We start from the raw sequence: 19,101 nt of genomic DNA, 5'->3' as shown, positions 1-19,101 counted from the left end.
TGGATTTTCTGAAGTCTTGTCATTTTTGTACTGTTGAGATGTCCAATTTTCATGATTGTCACTGTATGTGGATATATGTGTGCTGACACACATCTCTCTATTTTGACAAGTTTTAAGACTATTTGCTGATAGGTTTTTTCAGCCTATTTGCTGAATTTATTTTTTCCTTGCTGTGAGCAGGCATCATGAATGTATTTACCAGCAGCAAGAAAGTGAAAATTTGTTTCACATTCATGAGAAATACTTCCCAGTGTTTCAATGAACACAGCTCTTGCTTTGTATTCAAAGCTTGTTCTACAGATGCAGCTCTTTTTTATTACTATCTTTAGTTTAGGTTTCAATACTCCATGTCTTCTGTCACTTCAATTTAACTGTATTGCTTATTCAAATAACTGCATCTGCTAAGGATTCATGACTCTGTCTTTGCATTTACATCAAGTCTTCCATGTGCTTGATTGTTTTTTCTGCTGCAATTAAAAGACCTTAAGATACAATGTTTCTTCTACTGTCTACATTTTTTGTGAATCCTGTAGACCTGTGGTCTCCCTCTCCACCTGACAAAGTGTTTAATGCTGTGTGTAAACTGGAAATTTAGAGTACATACTGGTGAAAGACTGGTATGGATATCCTGCATGCCAGACGTGCCAAAATCTATTTGTGTGAGACTTTTCAGCATAGCATGCCTGTGCTAGTTCCAACGCTGTAAATTTCCCCGCTATGTTTTCTTAATTTCTTTCAAAAACACTGTGTTTTCCTCAGGAAAAGTAGTTCCTCAGGCTTCATTAGTAATAATCCCCTTGTCAAAACCATGTCAAATATTAAATTTTCCTCCAAGAGTAGGAAAAGAATTTTATGTAAAATAAACCCCAAAATTGGGTAGTACAGTCACTTGTATCTGCATGTCTTTTCTCTAAGAATAATTCATTTTTCCTTAGTTCTAAACTTTATAGGTTGTTTCAGAACTAGTATAGTCAGAGAAATACCAGCAGAAATGCTGTGATGTGGCTGTGTCCAAGAGCATAAAATATTTCTGATTCTGGAAGAGAACTTTTTACATGGGACTTCTAGTAGAGGGCATTTGGCATTGGAAAGGAGGATAGTAGTTGCATTTTGTAAGCTCTTAGAACCTTTGGTTCCTGTATAAAGCAGTCCTTCCACATGCATTATTTGAACCTGCTTATGAGAATGGTGTGAGCAGGTTTAGCTCTGCTGAAATGGGGAAGAATCCCCACACTTGGAATTAAGCTGTGTGGTCAAAATCCAATATCTTTTCAGTACAACGTATGGATACTCAAGCAACATATTAGAGACAGTAAATTTTCAGCCATAGAGAGGGGCTTCCTCTCATCTAACCTGACTTATCTATGGGCCTGAGCCAGCTGCTTAATTGACCTTACAGTGGCAAAACTCGCTGTTGGTATCATCCTAGAGGAGTTGTCAGAAATGTATGAGCTCAATCTCTCCACTGATGGATGAGAGAACCCAGACCACCAGCCTTTGTTGCATAAGTAACACCCAGATGAATGAATCAAGAGAGATATATCTGAACCAAAAAGGTCAGGGGAGAGAAGAGACTGTAATAAAAGCAAAAATTGCAAAATAATACTTTTAAAAAAAAATTTGCCTGTGGGAAAAATGATCTTCTCTCAACCACAGCCCTGTGTAATTTTTTTGGCACTAAGCCTATGATGTGACTAGTGAAACAGGCTAATCATAAAAGCAGGAAAAAACCTTAATTATTTAGCATTAGCTGAGAAGTGTTACATTAGGCATATTTTTATATAGCACTAAAGTTTTCCATTGCTGATGTCCTTAGAAGAGGGAGCCTCTTTTCTATTAAAGAAAGGCCTGTATTAGAAATACCAGCAGCTGCCAGTTAATCTTCATGTTCTGTTTTGGGGCAAACTGATAAGGAAGTAAAAACTCTAAAAAACTTGTTGCCATGGGTAACTGTGCTTTTTGACAATGGAATGCTTTAGTAATACCAAAGACCTCAGTGTGAAAATACAAAGGGACTCCAGTTTAAGAGACTGATTGATTGGAAGCCAGAAGGGCAGCTTGTAGCCTGCAGTACCTAAATGAGGGCACTGATTTTTAACTTGAGTGATAGCAGACAGTAACTGCTTGTTACTCTCTGGCTTGAACTTTTACATTTTGCTAAATGTGATAACTCTAGCAAATTGCATCATGCAGCCTGACATAAACAAATGTTCTATATTTTCCCATGCATTCCCCTGCAAAGCAATTTCAGCCCAAGTAAATTAGATTGGCAACCAGACAATCATCTTACGCTGCAGAGCTTGTAAGCTATCTGCCCTTTGATCTGCAGGGCTGGCTCTTTGGTGCAAGCCTGAATTGGCCCATTAGGCTTTCCAGTGCTAAGATTCATGTAACTGAACAGGCTGAAAATTAAAAGTTTCCCAAGCACTGTTGGAGGAAATAACAAAAATGCATTATTTTCTCAAATTCTGCTAAATTATTTAATATGCAAAATTGCTTGAGGTATTATTCCGTTCTGTGACCACAGATTAAATTATATATGACCACCGATTTTGCTGTCCTACCAAACTTTCTATTTCTTACATAAATTATTTTATGGTAGTCTTCTTTCATTTCACTTGTGTATCTTAACTAAAAGAATTATTAAATTATGCAGTTATTACTGCATTATTTATTCCATACTTGACATGCAAAAATAACCTACTTCTGTCGTCAGCAAAGTTGAATGTCTGGTTAATTTAATCCATTTTCTTCGATTTTTGTTTTCTAAATAAAAGCAACATTGTCCATTATGGCAACGTATTGACCATGCCAGCAGGTGGTAGGAAAATATGTGTGCTGTGTGACTTTTTGATTAAATAAATGTCAGATGACAACAGTCTTACTTTAAAATGTGACCAAAAGTAAGCATGAAAAGGGGGAAGTAAAAGTTTTTTGAAGACCTCTGAGTTTTACCTCCCAATTCTGAGAGAATTTGTGGGGTGTTCTTCAGGAGACCATTGATATTGGTTTTGATATTGATATTGGACCATTGATATTAACCCTATTTTGTCTTGTGCCATGTCTTTATTTTTTTTTCCTTATTCTTAGCTTTATATATGATTTTAAAGTAAACCTATGTCTAGGTGAGGCACTGAAAAGATAAGAAAATAGTCTGCAGCCAAACATCTAGCACTTCTTATCATAGCAGGCAACAAAACACCTCAGAGCAGCATTTGTCCTTAGATGAGCAGTTCCAAAGTATCTTTTGTGCAAATACCAGAATAGCAGGCTCATAGGTAGTAAAATCTCTCTTGATGGGACTTGTGTAGATGGATCACAAAACAAACCTAGCTTGGTTCTGCTAGCATCTTGGCATTGTTTCTAAAGATCAGCCTTCTAATTCAGACAAATCACATTGTAGCAGCATCTTAAACAGATTTTCAATAAGGCAAATTAAATTGCTCCAATGGTATTTAAATGGAGCAGAACTATCTATTCTCATCTAATTGAAGTATTTCTCTTCAGTACCAATCTTTTAATCTGCAACCCCAGCTACTGGTGGTAGTTTCAGAAAATGATATTATGACTCTCTCCCTCTTTGCTTTCACTTGCAGTGCGCAGTAGTCACAGCTATGAACAAAGCATAGATTCATAAACTCCCCATAAGTAACAGTGGAAAAATAGACAGACAGTGGTCAGAACATGCCTCCACACCATGTTACGTACAGTCCACGTAGCAGACTGTATTGGGTTTGCATGGCTAATGTTCTGGTGGCAGGAGAGCTACAGGGGTGGCTTCTGTGAGGAGCCGCCAGAAGCTTGCCTGATGTGCAGCAGAGCCAGTCCCAGGTGGCTCCAGGATGGATGTTTCAGTGGCCAAGGCTGGGCCCATCAGAAATGGTAGGAATGCCTCTGCTGTAACAGATCTAAGAAGAAAAAAAAGAAGAATTATTGTGCAGATGTAATTGTGGCTGGTGAATAGCAGAGTGAGAAGAGGAACAGCTATTCCAACCCCAAGGTCACTGAGGAAAGAGGAGCTGCTGCAGGTACTGGAGCTGAGATTCTGCTGCAGCCCCTGGTGCAGACCATGGAGCTGTGCATCTGCAGCTGTGCTCCTGCAGCCCATGGAGGATCACAGGGATGCAGAGGTCCACCTGCAGCCTGTGGAGGAGCCCATGCTGGAACAGGTTTCCTGGCGGGACCTGTCACCCTGTGGAGGACCTGTGTTGGAACAGGATGTGCCTGATGGACTGCATCCTGTGGAATAGTGACCCACTTAGAGCACTTTGCGGAGAACTGTTGCCCATGAGATGGACTCACATTGGAGAAGCTCGTGGAGATCACGCATAATAGGGACCCCACACTGGAGCAGGAGGAAGACTCCTCTCCCTGAGAAGTGGGAGAAACAAGGTGTGCAATGAACTGACCATAACCCCCTTTCTCCTTCTTCCTGTGCTGCTGTGATCTTTCTATTACTGTGTCTTAAGTTGCTGGGACTGAAACTGTATCTTTCTGTTTTATGAAGTGCCAATCACAGTTTTGGTTTCTAGAGAATTGCCATGGTATAATTTTATTGCAGACTTTTAAAAAGAATCATGTAATCTGAAAATAACCCTTGTTGTGTGACTTCTTGCATGTGTTGATGGGTGATGAAGTCCTGCAAAAGGGTATACCAGGATTTGACTGGGTGAGAAAACGTGGAAATAGTATTAAGGTGATCATTACTTAACTACTTATTTGTAAGCTCTCTTATGTTTGTATATTAACCCTGAAGATACAAATTTTTAGAGGGTTATGAGCAATAGTTCCTGAGTGTTGCTCTGGAGGCTGTCCTGTCAAAATTGGGAGCCTTGTGCTTACTTTATCCCCTGCTTTCCCTTCAAACTGAAGGTGCCAGGATGTGCAAATTGGTGGCTCCTCTGGGAGCTCAGTATCCGAGCACACTAGGTTTTTCTCACATATGGTCCTTTTTGGTAGCCCCTCACAGAAGTCCGAGTGTCACTTTCAGAAAACATGTTTCCTGGTAATGTACTTCTGCATGTGCAAAACAAGAAAGGGACACGCTGTCAATTCTCATGTGTTCTGTCTTCAGGCAAAGCTGCGCACTCACTCATAAGCAGGAGGAGAAAAAGTGTGATGTTATTTTAGCTGCATGATCGAGGGAATTACTTTGCAGTTCTACAATAGAATCAAAACCTCTGCCATTTTGCCCTCAAAGAAATAGACATTGCTGTGCAAGAGTGGTGATGCCATGAACAAATGGGAGTACCTTCGCTGACTTTATTATTTATACTGTTCAAATTGTACGTTCCTCTTGAATAACTATAAACTCTTTATTGGTTACCCACTTTGGCCTTAGATATTTGGCCTGATACATATTTGGTTACATATTAATTTATGATGATACTGTTTTCATAAGGAAGTAATGATGCTCATGATTAATTGCCAATTAATTCTGCTTGAAGTGTGTCAACTATGCTGAGAGACTATGGTCATCCTTTAGACCACAACCACTGCCGGTGGCTCTGCTGCTTAGGAATACAGTGAGTGTACTGCCAGGATGCTTAACCAAAAGAAACATGTTTTTGCTTGACCTGAGCTTTTTATGAGATTTCTCCTCAGGGTTATACTTCTTAACTATTAGTAAATGCATTATCTTAAATCTTCAGGCGTACGTCAGGCAGAAACAATGTGTTATTGGTATTTCTTTGAGCTAAACTTCTTTTGGATTTAGTCTAAATTACTGTAAGTCTTTAAAGTCTGAAACTCTTTAGGAGTGGCAGAGTTCCAGGTAATTAATTAGGAATAAAAATTTAAGAATGAGCATGATAACAGAGAGAACAAGAAACCGTCTCTAACTCGTGTTTTTAAATGTTTGGGCTTATTGTTTATTATGTGTTTTGATTCCTCTTTCTTAATTAAAATATTTAAGTTGTTCTGCAGAAATTCTGGATAGACAGTGCAATTATTAGTAGGATTATATGGGGATAGAAAGATTTATGTAAATTTAGATATATCGCCTTCTCTCCAAGCTAAAAGCACAGCAACCCTTAGGTTTTACCTGAAAGTACATATTTTTTTCCAATAAAATTTCTAAAGCTTAAAACAGAGGTATGGTAATTACTTCTTAATGCTGTATAGAAATAAAACCTAAATAAGAGCTTTCATTGAACAACACAGTCACAGAGTAAACAAACCCTTTTTTTACGCCAAGAGCAGGAAATATCTGTGCTTTGAATTAGATTTTCCATTCATGTGGTAAAGATCTTTCCTTCTCAGTTTTGTTAGAATTCTTATTCTACATTTAAAAGAGGGCCCAAAACCAGGTAAACTCAACTGCCAACAATGCAGCTTCAGTCAATCAATCAATCAATCAATCAATCAATCAATCAAATTACATTGTTATTTCAAATTAAAATTATTATTTGAATCTCACTTTAAGGGGGAAAAACCCTCCACACATATTAAGTACAAATCGCACAAATTTCAGTGCCTTAGATTGCATAGAGCTTTCAGTCTGGAAAACTTCCATCCTCCAAGGAAACCTTACCTAATCACATTATGAGATTAGGGCTGGGGATGGTTTCTGTTGCCTGGGCCTTTTTCTTGTCTACATCTCTGTTTTTATTCAAATACAAAAATCAAGAGCTGTCACTAAATGCTCAGGTTAGATTTTTCTCCAGCTAGAAAGTACGAAAAATGTGTATGAGAATAATTTGGTTTAACATTTTTACCTTTGAAAGACAATTTAAGTTAAGCAGTTGTACCTCCCTGTTGTACCTCAGAAGTAATCATCCCTGATGACCATGAGGGAACCAGAAGCAGTGGCTTTGCTCTATTTCCTGCAATTAACTCACCAAAACATACACCTTTCTAAGTGGCACAGTATAAACGCAGAAGCCCTTGGAATATAGAATGATTTAAATGGATTTGTTAGAGGTGGCGACTGAATTTAGGGTCGGGGTTGTACAGTGAGGAAAACAGAATGAGCACTAAACTGTGTTATGTGCAAATGATCTCAGGAAAGATTACAGCAGCTAGTCCACACTAGACTGCAGCCAGCTGAGCACTGGAAGTGTCTCTTTCAGCTCTAACTATTCTGTGGCATTAATTTAATGCCTTCTGACAGATGGGGTAGGGTGGAGGCATGGGGAGGGTGGTCCCTGCCTGACCCCAGAATGCCTTAACTCTGGGCTGAAAGTCTGCACCGTAATTGTGTCCCAGATGTGGCTCTGCTGTAGGCAGGCTCTCCTGCTAACGTGAGATAGCTGTTCAGTTGTTGGTGCTAAAATCCTGCTCCATCCTGCAGTCAGGGACTTCAACATCTACCCCAGCCCAGAGGCGTGTTTCCAGCTCTTGTTTTAGCTCAGCACACCTCTGGGCTTTGTGCAAGAAGCAGTGTTAGGCAACAAACGTCTGGTGGTTTTCTTTCAGAATATTTATAGGAAAATAAAGCCATATTACTGACAGGTTTTTTCTGGAATACATTTTTTTTTGTCTGAAAAAGACCTAACTTTATAAAGCCAAATATTTTAAGTATGTGCTCTGCTGAAGAAAATCTAAAACCCTAAGGGTGATGTTTGGATAAATATTTGATAATTTCACAATTACACTTTTAAAAACTCAGAAAAAAACCTTGATGAGTTCTAACAAGAAGAAATCATGTCACCCTTTGAAAAAGTTTTCTAAGTCAGATAATTTTTTAATATATATGCTTGGTACACATTTTCAAAAGATGTACAAAGACCAAAGTAATCAGTAAGCATGCAATAGTTCTTCCTGATGAGGAGTACAGGAAGCAGAGACCCTATGACTTGGTCTTTAGCGAAAATTTTCAAGTGAACTCAGCCAGTACTCAGTTTCACAGCCATCACTTTTTGCTCTGAGTTAATCAGAGACATGGCAAGTTCATATAAATGAATTAACCAACCACAGACTGGAAATTCTCCTAGATGTAGCAGTGCTAGCATAAAAATCAAATTTTTACTCTCCATTTTGAGACTAAAGAATTACATTTTCTTCCCTGTGGCACCACTGTCTACCTACATGAGGTGTTGTGTAAGGCCTTATTCAGAATCATTTACATGGCAATATATCATACCATCATGTCTTTAAAATGTAAGATTGATTTGGAATTACCTGTTTGAGCCAGAAAAAAAAAATCATTAATTTCTCGGACATTTTAGTGTAGTAACATTGCTGCCAGCAGATCAGAAACCTGCTGCTATTTCCATATATAAAAATAAAGTCAGGTTTTTGTTTTCAGACATTTGGTGGGCTGTATTTTCTAAATGGGGACACTAAGGTGAGACTATGGATATATTTGAATAACTTTCATCATTTGCACAAGAAGGCATAAAGACAAATCATGTTTATTACCATCAAAGAAATCAGAGCAAATAAAAAGGTAGGAAAACAGGAATAAGCAAGAAAGACTTTTGGATTTCTGGAGATGTTTTTAACTTGTAGGAAATTTAACTTCTTGGACCACTTGAACTGTTTGCATTTTCCTCCTGTTTAATACATCACACATTAGTATCTTGACCCTGCTTATCATCAGCTTGAGATGCAAAGCACTGTTATATTAAAATTTTGGCTTCTTTTATAAGGAAAAAAACCCCTAAACATATGACAATGTTCAGACTGTGCATTAGATAAAGTGATAATAGGAAACAAAGAAGAGAGGAAGAAAAATTGAGGATGAGAAGATATAAACATTTTCTTTGTTCATGTGATGTCAGCCTGTTGAAATGAGAGGTGAACAGCACACATATCATCTGGCTTAACAGTAGAAAAACTAGATTTTTTTTTTATTTTGTATTTTTTGAAAGTCAGCATTTTCTCAAGTCCTAAGAGATTCAGGACCATGAAGGGAGCTCTCTAAAACCTCTCAGCCTGCCTGATGAGTACAAACCAATCACTATGACCATAACCCATACTTTTGGTTGCAGAAGACAGTACCTTCACTTACATTTGAATGTGATATATTTTAAATACCTCCTTCCTTGGGAACCCTGATTTGAAGTGCTGGGGGTTTATGTACATACAGTACGTAAACAATAGTACATCTATTATTTTTTACCTCTGTTAGTGGAAGTGTGGTTCATGTATGTCAGTTGCTCAGTTTGAAAGACTTTTTGGCCAAGCTTTCAAGAAGGGTGGAGAGAAAGAAGCAAAAAGCAAACGATCATGAATAATAAATAATGATCTTCTTCCTGCAGGTTTCATGAAAACCAGAGGAGGTTGAGCCTTGTTGCATGCACTTACATTTTTGCAATCCCAAACACTTCGGGCAATTTGATGTAGAGTGGATGTAGGGCTTTTGTTCTCCATGCCTCTGGCAGTTAGGAAATGTCAAGCAGAAAATGCACTTTGCCTGCAGGGGAAGAAGTCACTGAGGTGCCCAGTGGTGCAGTATCTCTGCAGGCTTATTCACAACACAGCAAAGAGATGAACCCTGACAGCTGGGTCTTCCCTGCGTGTCAGCAACAGTGAAAATTCCACAGATGGTCCTCAAAGAATGAGGTAAATTGGGGAAGATAGGTAGTTATATGCATATTCCATTTTTAGTCACCTTTCAGTTTCTTTCTTTACTTCTTTGGCTAACAAGAGATTGGTAGGAAGTGGCAAGGACAGAGGAAGGAAATACATTTCAAAGTCACAGGTTTCTTCATAATTAATGAAAATGAAAGGTGGATTCCCATTTTCACTACATCCCATCTAAATTACTCAATTATTGCTTATCTTATTGCTTGGCTCCAGGTGTCATTTTAGAGTGCCCTTGTAGTAAGAGAGCAAACAAGGCTGTGTATAATATTGATGTGTCCAAATAAAAATTAGCTGTTGACTTACATCTGCAGAGTTTACTGAATATTATGTACTATGCCTGTTTTTATCAATTTTTGTGTGTGTATTTCACTCCTTAAGTGGCCCTAGTGTGCCACTTCGAATAATTTTCTTTCCATAAGTATCCTGAAAGTTGCACAAATTTACAAAACAGTCCTGGTGACCCTTCAGGGCTGGTCCTCTATCATTGTGACTGGAGACCAGGAGAAGTAGAGCTCTGAAAATTGTGTTATCATTCATTGAGGCTATGAGTACTCTGGTAAAAGAGCCGCCCTGATCTGGGGACTTAATTATAGGTACCTACTTTAGCAACTGATTTTACATCTAGGACTACTTATGTGCACTTCTGAATGCATTAATGATTTCCTGAATTTGGCCCCTTATTTGAGAAACTCAGTTGTTGTTCATCATTACTTGTAAGGCTGGCCAGAAAACAATATTTTGTTTATTTGAGAAAAAAAAAGGAGGTTTAGAAATTTCTTTTTGGCTTGGAACAAAGTAATCTGTACAGATGTACTTTGTGGAAAATCAGAGAGGAAGTATGAGGCAACCTGAATAACCAATCTATTCTATAAGCTAAAATGACCAATAGCTGAGCAAATAGGGCAGAACTCAGCTGGGATGTATAATGGCATATTTAAACCCCTGCTCCAGTTAAACACTACAATAGAATATGGGATTGTATTTTTAAATTTTCTTTTCTGCTGAAGTTATCCTAGTATGTAAATACAGTTAGTTATTTTTCAGATCAGAGAAGTGTCTAAGGGCTCTGGCCCTCTACCTTCTCTTGTTTCATTTAGCAGTAATGCTGTGAGCCTTAAGGAGGAACCCATTAAAATACTTCCATGCATTTTGGAACAATGAGGGATTAATGAAATTTTCCTAAAATTTTTTAAAATAGAATTTTGACCTCTCTAGTATTTTCTTTCTTTCTTATTTATATGCTATTTAAAAGGGGAAAAAGAAATTTCTCTTTAACCAGATTGTAGTAAAAATATGTGAAAAGCATGCCTTCACTGCCGCTCTTCATTATTTATTTCTGCATCTGAAGAATGTAAGTTTTCCTACAAGATGCATTGGAAAGATGTGTAAGGATTTGTTCTAGTTTTTTATTTCCTTTTCTTCACTACAGAAAGCCGAACAAAACTGCTTTTTGAAGTGCTGTAATTGTTTAGGTAACTGACACTAAAAATCAATGACAGGATGTGAGTTTCTAATTTTGGTGATGTCCCATTGTTTTGAGGGGAAGCTGGGTTTGAAGTAGTGATTGTAAGCACAGCAGGTGCTGGGATCTTGTAGCAGCAGGCAGAGCTATCACATGTTGGGACAAAAGTTCCTGTTTTTCTTGCTAGATAGAGGGATAACATTCCCACAACCATTTCTTGACTAACATATACAGTATGCAGAGTTTCAAAAATCTAGAGATACCTTCTAGTATTTAATGTATAAGCTGCCGTGTCCTGACTGTGGGTCTGCAGTACTTGGATAAATATGCAGGTGTGTGATGGAAAGAGGGAAGAAGCAACATCAAGCTGGAATGGATTTCTGAATCTTTGTCATTCGGTCTGGTATATTGGGGAATACAGTCTTATTTCATGGAAAAACTGACTAATCTTCTTCAAAAATACCTTTTACTTCCACAGTGCAGTAATTCACAAGGGTGGTAATGCTAACTGAGCAGGGATTACTGAGAACAGTACAGATGATCCCCTATGGAGTATTTCAGCTTCCCTCCAGAATAAAACTTTGGTGCATCTGAATCAATTGGCATCCTTCCACTGATTTCTAAGTGCAGTGAAGTGGGTTGTGCTCTTCTTGGGTGGACATGCGGGTGCTCAGCAGCATCTGACCTCTCCAAGAGTCCAACTCCAATGAACTTTGCAGATTCATGTCAGCAAGGGTGGCCTTGGTGCACACAGGCTCTGGCTGCTTCCTCCTGCCCTTCCTCTTTTGTAATTAATCTAGTGGTTTCAACAAAATGCAGAGAGAGAAATCGTGTTGACAATATTTTAATAATGTAATAAACTGCTCCTGCTTACCCTGTTCCTGTCCTCCAGTAGCACATGGATGTGCCTGCAAAATGAAAGGGATGCAAATTAGGATGCATATATATTCTTTTCCTGTTTTAAGTAACCTTCTCTTTCCTAATACTGAAATGCAATACTGCATGGCACCCTGCATCTTAAGAGCTGCATTGTCAAAGCTTTACTTTCCTTGTGAAAATATTAATCTTTATCTTGTTGAACTTGAAGGTAGATATGATAGAATGGGACGAAATCTTTGAAAGGAAAAGCAAGGGAAAAACTCACTTTCATTTTAATACTCTCCTTTATATGCTGATATTTTGTGGAATATAGTCATTCTGAAATGCAAAATAATGTCCCCTTTGCCCCAGGGACATCATCTCTGACAGAGATGATTTAACATCACCCATCCAAACAGGGAGTGAACACTTACATGGAAATTAAATAATTTTAGCCTATGCAGAAATTCTGTGGTGTAATTATACTGGGGGCACTGGAGCACCCCTGAGAGCCCTCCAGCTCATCCCTGCCATAAACAGGCTGGAGCACCCAACCTCTCAAGAATGACTTCATGTTAATAAAGTCTTTACAACGGAGAGGATTAAAAAAAAATAATTCTAATTTCTTGTAAATGTCAAAAAAATTTCAAAGTCCATTTTGAGCTGCTGAGGAATGTGGGGTATATCTCTAGGCTCACCCTTGATATACAGAATTTATGGGCAGCTGTAATTTGAAATAGTACAAAAGAGGCAGAAACAGGGATGAAAACCTCTGAGTAGTTCAGACACCAAGCTGGTTCAGCAGAACACATTTTCAGCTGGTTTATATCCCCTCTCCTGCTGGAATGTGGCTAAACAAGACTGGGCAGGGAGAAAAAAGTGACAGTGCAAGACTAGGATGGGAGAAGAGAGAACAAGTAAGATTGTAACAGAGGTTTTGCCCAGATGCTGAATGTTTCTCATGACCCTCATTGATGCACTTGGGCAAAATGAAAATTTTGGAAACTTCACTCTTTGAGTTTGTAGAGTGCTGGGCTTACATCTCAAGCTAAGTACAATCTAACATCGAGTCTCCTCTTTTAAAATGAAAGTACCATAGAATTTTTAGTCCTGTCTTCATACCTGCATTGAAATAGTCACATTGAGATATGTTTTCTTTTTTTCTTCTTCTTTTAATTTTGCCATTGACAGGTTAAGCCATTGATCCAGAAAGGCCACGAGAACCTGGTGCACCACATCCTCCTGTACCAGTGCAGCAGCAATTTGAATGACAGTGTTCTGGACTATGGGCATGAGTGTTACCACCCCAACATGCCAGACTCTTTTCTTACATGTGAGACAGTCATTTTTGCCTGGGCCATTGGAGGAGAGGTAGGATGAATGTCTGTCTAGCATAGTTCATCAGTGGGGCTTTTTGAGGGTGTGTATAATCAGGAAATGTATTAGTGATTACTTAATCTGTCTGTTCTTAATGGTATGGGATCGCAGTCCCTAAATGCCTCAGCAGTAAGTCCTCAACCTCCTCGTGGCCTTTCAAGTATGCAGTGCAGTGATCATCCTGAGTGACAACCCAAAAGTAATGAAAAATAGAGAGGGAGTTGATGCCTTAGGGGAGGAAGATAGCTTTGGAGCATGGAAATCTCTTGCTGTATCAGCTTGTCCCATCTGACATGGAAATACAGTGCCTCCAGCAATGACCAGTATCTGCTACCTGTGGATAATGACAGAAAGAAAAGCAGTGTCTGTAGGTGGCTTCATAAAACACACACAGGGACAACTCTCCAAATGAAGTTATACATTAATTTAATTAATTTTGTGCCTTACCAGGACCTGGTTTCAGTGTTGCCCCATTCAGGCGTATCATTCTGAAGTTTCTTACCTGTCCAAAGAAACATTTCAGTGTAGAAGAGGTCCTGTGTCAGTGCAGGGCCAGCATAAGGACCACTTTACATATGGCAGTGAGGCATATCTACAGAAAACAGAGGCTGTGATGCCATGCTCACCCCAGGCTGTGTTTGCAGCTTATTTCATGTTAATTTAGGCTGCATTAAAGTTAATGCTTTCAGCTGACATAACACAGCATGACTACCAAAAGAATCCTAGCTCTTTACAACCCTGATTCACTGTGTGCCCAAATGATGGTTTGGGCACAGAGAGGGACTGGGGTGATGAAACTTTCTGGAACCTTCGTTTGCCAGCCTGCAGTCCAAAACCATCTGCAAATGCTGCAGTGTGAGGAAGCAAGAGTTGTTACATGGACCCATCCAAAGAAGTTTAATCCACTACGAGTGTTATCCCTGGTGTATGCTTTGTGCATTTTTGCCATCAGCTATGCTCTGACCTAGTATTTGTACTTTTAACTGTCTTAATCTAAGTGAAATTAAAAACTCATATAAATAAGTTATCATTTGACAAGCCCTATGGAGGTTCTTGCAAGGATGATGCTGTTGTTAAATCAGTAGAGAGGAATCTGACAGATCTGGGTTACATTCAGGTTTGCCCAAGTACCCATTTCACTAACTTTAGCTTTAGCTTACCCCTATGTAGAATGAAGATGATAATAAATTTTACTATGAACTAAAATTAATCCAATAATGTCTATCAAGCATCAAAAAGTTGGAATCTCAAATTGCACATTTCAGAAAGTTAGAATGTCAAATTGTGTATTAAAATATTAGCTTATAGCTAATACTATAAAATGGTGCAGATTAATTCCAATTAAAGTGAATTTGGTAAATGAGTTCACTTAGGAGGATACTGGTATTTTGGGTTGAATCAAGAGTGAGCTTTTGAAGTAAACCTCCCAGTTATCCCCACTTACAAAGCTTTGTTTATCATCATGAGTGGTTTGAGAATTTGCACAGGCCTCTCTGGGATGAAGTTAAAATAAATGTGCAGGGGTGAACCCAGCACCTTTAGCAATAAATGGAACCTGACCAGAGCTTGTCCAGAGGAGCATTGTTTGGGGGCAGTGGGTCCAGCACAAGCTGGACCATGCAGAGCTACTTCTTTATTGGCTTGCTAGTGGAAACATAGCCATAAAAATCACCTTTATTTTTCAAGTAATTTTACTTAGAATAGAGTTATTTGTGCACAAAAAGCAAGTTAATTACATGCAACCTCAGTATTCCCTGGAAATTACTGCTTTTAGAAGCTGGGAACATTTGAAATGTTGATTCATCTCTTCATAAGGGTTTTATTGTCAGACTAAGTGCTTGATGATGCAATGTTTGTAAGTTTAAAATGGAATTTTCCTTTTCTGCTCAAACAATAAATACAGAATAAATAATCATAAGATCACAGGATAATGCAGGTTGGAAAGGACCTCAGGAAGTCTCTAATTCAGCCTCCTACTCAAAGCAGGGTCAGAGGTGAAGTTAGACTAGTTTGCCCAGAGCCTTGTCCTCTGGGAAGCATTAGATCTACTATTTTATATTGACATAGTTATTAAGTTTATTAAGTACATAGTAGGTACATTTTATCACAATGCCATCTTCAGAAAGTTGTAAAAGAAGTGATATTTGTAAATTTTATCATTAATATGATGATACCATTGCAAGAAGGAGTCAATGTACTTCCAAAGAGAAATTAACTCTTAACTACGGCAAAAAACACCTTAACTCTGTATTGATTTCCATGTGCATTGGTTTCCAGGGCTTCACCTACCCTCCTCACGTTGGCTTATCCATCGGCACAGCAGCTGACCCTCTGTTCGTCCTTATGGAGGTGCATTATGACAATCCATCAGAGACAGAAGGTTTGTAGCCCCACAGGCTTTAAAGCATGCCAGACTGGAAAATGTACTGCACACAAGTGCTCATCCCTGCACTGCATGGCAAACAGAGCAAATAAAAAACTGAGGGTTATTTCTGCTCCTGATCGATAGTTCCTGGTTTACAGTGTTTTTCTCACTGCCCTTGAATTTTTTTTTTTTTTTGCTGCATTTTTTAAGATGTACAACTACCTGAACAGTGGACAGTTTCTGAAGCAGAAGTATAGACTCAAGCGTCTTGACCATTCACCAGCAAAAACCAGCTTATCTTAAAATATAAGTTTTTAATTTGTAATAGTGTTTTAAAATTGTTCTTCCTGAATTTAATTTATATTTAGAAGAAGTAAAAGGGAGAAACAAAAAATCCCAGGAAAATCAGGGGAACTTTGAAGATGCCTCTGGGAAAGAGACTTTTTTGTTCTGAAACAGAAGTTTATTAACTTACTGTACCCAGGAATATTATGGTGGTTGCTACATATGAACTGAGTAAAATCCAATGCAGGATAGTATACTGGCCTTTCTTTACACCCTCGTGAATAAAATAAAATAAAATAAAAATAAAATTTTAATTAAAATAAAATAAAATTTTAATTAAAATAAAATCTGCTATGTGGGCTATGGCACTCTGCCTTACTGTCATTTCCCATCTTCATCTTTTAAATTTTTTTTTTTTAATTTAGTGACAGACTCTGTGCTTTCAGGACGTGGGATACAATAAACTTAATTTGCATCCTTGATATTGTATGCATTTTCATCAAATGTTGCATGAAAAACCAAGAAATCCATGCTGAAAAACTGTGTCCCTTTGCTTTGTCCCTTTGATTTGGTTGTGTCCCGAAATCCATCATTTTGTTTTAATTGACAGTTCAAGATAGTGTTGGTTTAGCTGAAGTGGCACATACAAAAAACTGGAAAACTGATAATGTTTTGTTCCCTTTTAAGCAATAGGAACAATTGTGCCTTGCTGGGACAGTCCCAAAAGACCTGGGAAAATTCAGACAGCGTAGGCAGAGCAGAGTGTTTGTAATCCAGGTCATAGTTTTCCTCCTCCCTGGCAAAATACACAGTGTAAGATTGTGCCAGGAGTGCAAGAGAGCAGAGCTGGGTGCTCCATCTGCTTCAGGTGGGGACAAATGAGTTCTCCTGACCCAGCAGCAAACCTGCCACTGGGTCACCTTCCTTTGTGTGTTTTGGCACCTGCATTTTCCCAGTTTGGTGAAAGGCTGCACTGTTTGCCTCACTTTGTGACCTGGGGTAATGTTTTCCTAAGTGACTCAGATTGGTAGTGACTTTTGGCTCCCAGTTAGGAGGAGTTGAAACATGTTTTAGTTTAATATGGATGGGTTTCACTGTTTCTGGTTTTGTAGTCCTTAACATTCACTTCTCATTTGAAAGGTGGCCTCTTTTGAGATTGTTTATCAGAAACTCTGACATACCAGAGTTTTGCCATACAGCAGAGTGTCTGACATTTAGACATTAACAATGTCTAACAATTTCTGAAGCAGAAATAGCAAAAGGAAAAGGTCAAGTTGATGAGGTGGTACAAATTTCTCCAGGAAGGGAGTGAGTAGGGATTCCCAAATGCTAAAGTTGGGATGTTGTGGGACACAATGTATCACCTTAAATATGATTTGTATGTTGCAGAAGGTCTCAAGGCTGATTACAATTCTTAATTGGCTATGCACAGTTCATATCCTTCGTTCCTTAATATTTATATGCACTACTCCATCTTAGGTATTTTAGTGTGTAACAATCCCTGCTCTGTACCTCTGCCATTTGCTTATCTTAAAATAGACTGCTGATATCATATTGATGTAAAATTTGGCTCCAGGCACTGCTATGTCTGCTTTGTTTTTCAGAAGACTAATATAGGTCATTAGGAAGCATCTTACCTTCTCTGAGATATTCAATATGTTTTTTGCATTTTTCATTTTCAAAATTGAAATTGTTTCAGTTATTATTCAAAAATACAAAGAGATTAATAGATGAGCTAACAGAATTTAGTTCCTGTGCACAAACAGATTAATAATTTTTGTCAATATCTTTAAAAATAAAAATTACTAAAAGAAGACAAGTATTCTAAGCATTTAGATGAATAAGGCAACATCAATTATTAATAGATGCACAAACAAACACATATGGCTAAACATATGTGGGTGAACAAAATAGATTTGTATTATTTTGACTCTTAAAAACACAGACTCCAAACAGCAGGCTTTGGTTCTTTAAACCAATTTCTGAAATCAAGATAAGTTCTTGAGTCAGAGCAACATTAACATACTCTGTAATTCTCTTGTCTACTTCACTCAAGGTGGGGGTATTGTCTGCAAGTCTGGGATTTAGTAAGGCAATTTTCATGTTTAATTGATGCTCTCTTAATTGGAGAGATTGTAAAAAGGATGTATTTTTCATCTCAGGTAGTCTGTAATGTACCAGGCAATCCAAAGCCAAGGGAAAAATATAATTAATGGTAGGACCCAAGATGAAGAAATAGATAAAATTCTCAACAAGAAGACAACATGTGGCTTGAAAATTTTGAAAAGAAAAAACCACTTCCTGCATATGGTTTCACTCATTTCCATGATATTGAGATTGATTCCTTGATTTTCATGTAGAAAACTTATGATATAGCATGAAAAACATGAAACAATATGGTTTGGGTTTTTTTCTCCTTTAAAAAAACTGATTTTTAGCCATGGCTAAGTGTGTTCTTTTGTTGCAGGCTTGATAGATAACTCTGGTTTGAGGCTAATTTATACTCCAGTTTTAAGGAAATACGATGCTGGGGTTATTGAAGCTGGTCTTTGGGTCAGCCTTTTCCACAATATCCCACCAGGCATGCCTGAATTTGTGTCAGAGGGTCACTGCACACTGGAATGTCTGGAAGAGGTATGTCCCTTGCCTGAATCCACTGGTTTTCATTCATGGAAATAATTGGAAGAGTCACTTGAACCTCTTGGAAAATTTGATAGTTACAGTTAAAAGACGTGAGCAAAGGCATCTAGTGGTACATGTTGTCCTCCAAAATGTTGTCTTTTTGAACTGGGTACTTGGCATGCTCACTACTCAGGCTGCTATTTGAATAATAATGGATGACACAGGGGTTGCAATGTTTTTGTTTTGTGTTCAATATGTAAGCATACACTGCTTTCCGTGGCAAAGCTATTAATAACTTTGGTATTAATAGCTTTCTGGGTATAGCTAGCTCAGAAAAAAAAGTTTAGACTAATTCAGACGTGGGCATGTGCAAAAGACTTCTAATGATGAAATGAAAGCCTGAAAGGTGTTCTTACACCAGCCACAGAAACTGAAGACCTAAACAGGTTTTGCATTTATTAAGTTCTTGGTTTCATTAAGATAACTTAAATATCTCTGCAGGCAATGGAAGCACTGTCTAAAATCTGTGGTGACTGTATAATGGGAGATTCTCATATACTTTGTCTTCCATAGGGAAAGGTTGAATTAATAACACGGTTTA

The 19,101-nt window shown here is 38.2% G+C and overlaps 1 protein-coding gene across 1 annotated transcript in view; it reads left to right on the top strand.

Annotated features, from left to right (window-relative positions):
* The window catches only part of MOXD1 (monooxygenase DBH like 1), a 49,744-nt gene that overhangs the window by 19,198 nt on the left and 11,445 nt on the right, over positions 1–19,101 (top strand). Inside the window, exons 5-7 of the mRNA XM_063153439.1 lie at positions 13,043–13,222; positions 15,506–15,608; positions 18,346–18,512. Coding sequence (XP_063009509.1) covers positions 13,043–13,222; positions 15,506–15,608; positions 18,346–18,512 — 450 coding nt within the window. The remainder of the gene's footprint in view (positions 1–13,042; positions 13,223–15,505; positions 15,609–18,345; positions 18,513–19,101) is intronic.

This window comes from Melospiza melodia, chromosome 3 (assembly GCF_035770615.1).
Source record: "Melospiza melodia melodia isolate bMelMel2 chromosome 3, bMelMel2.pri, whole genome shotgun sequence".
NCBI lineage: Eukaryota > Metazoa > Chordata > Aves > Passeriformes > Passerellidae > Melospiza > Melospiza melodia.
Note: the sequence above shows the minus strand (reverse complement) of the source record. Positions and strands in the feature narration are given on the sequence as shown.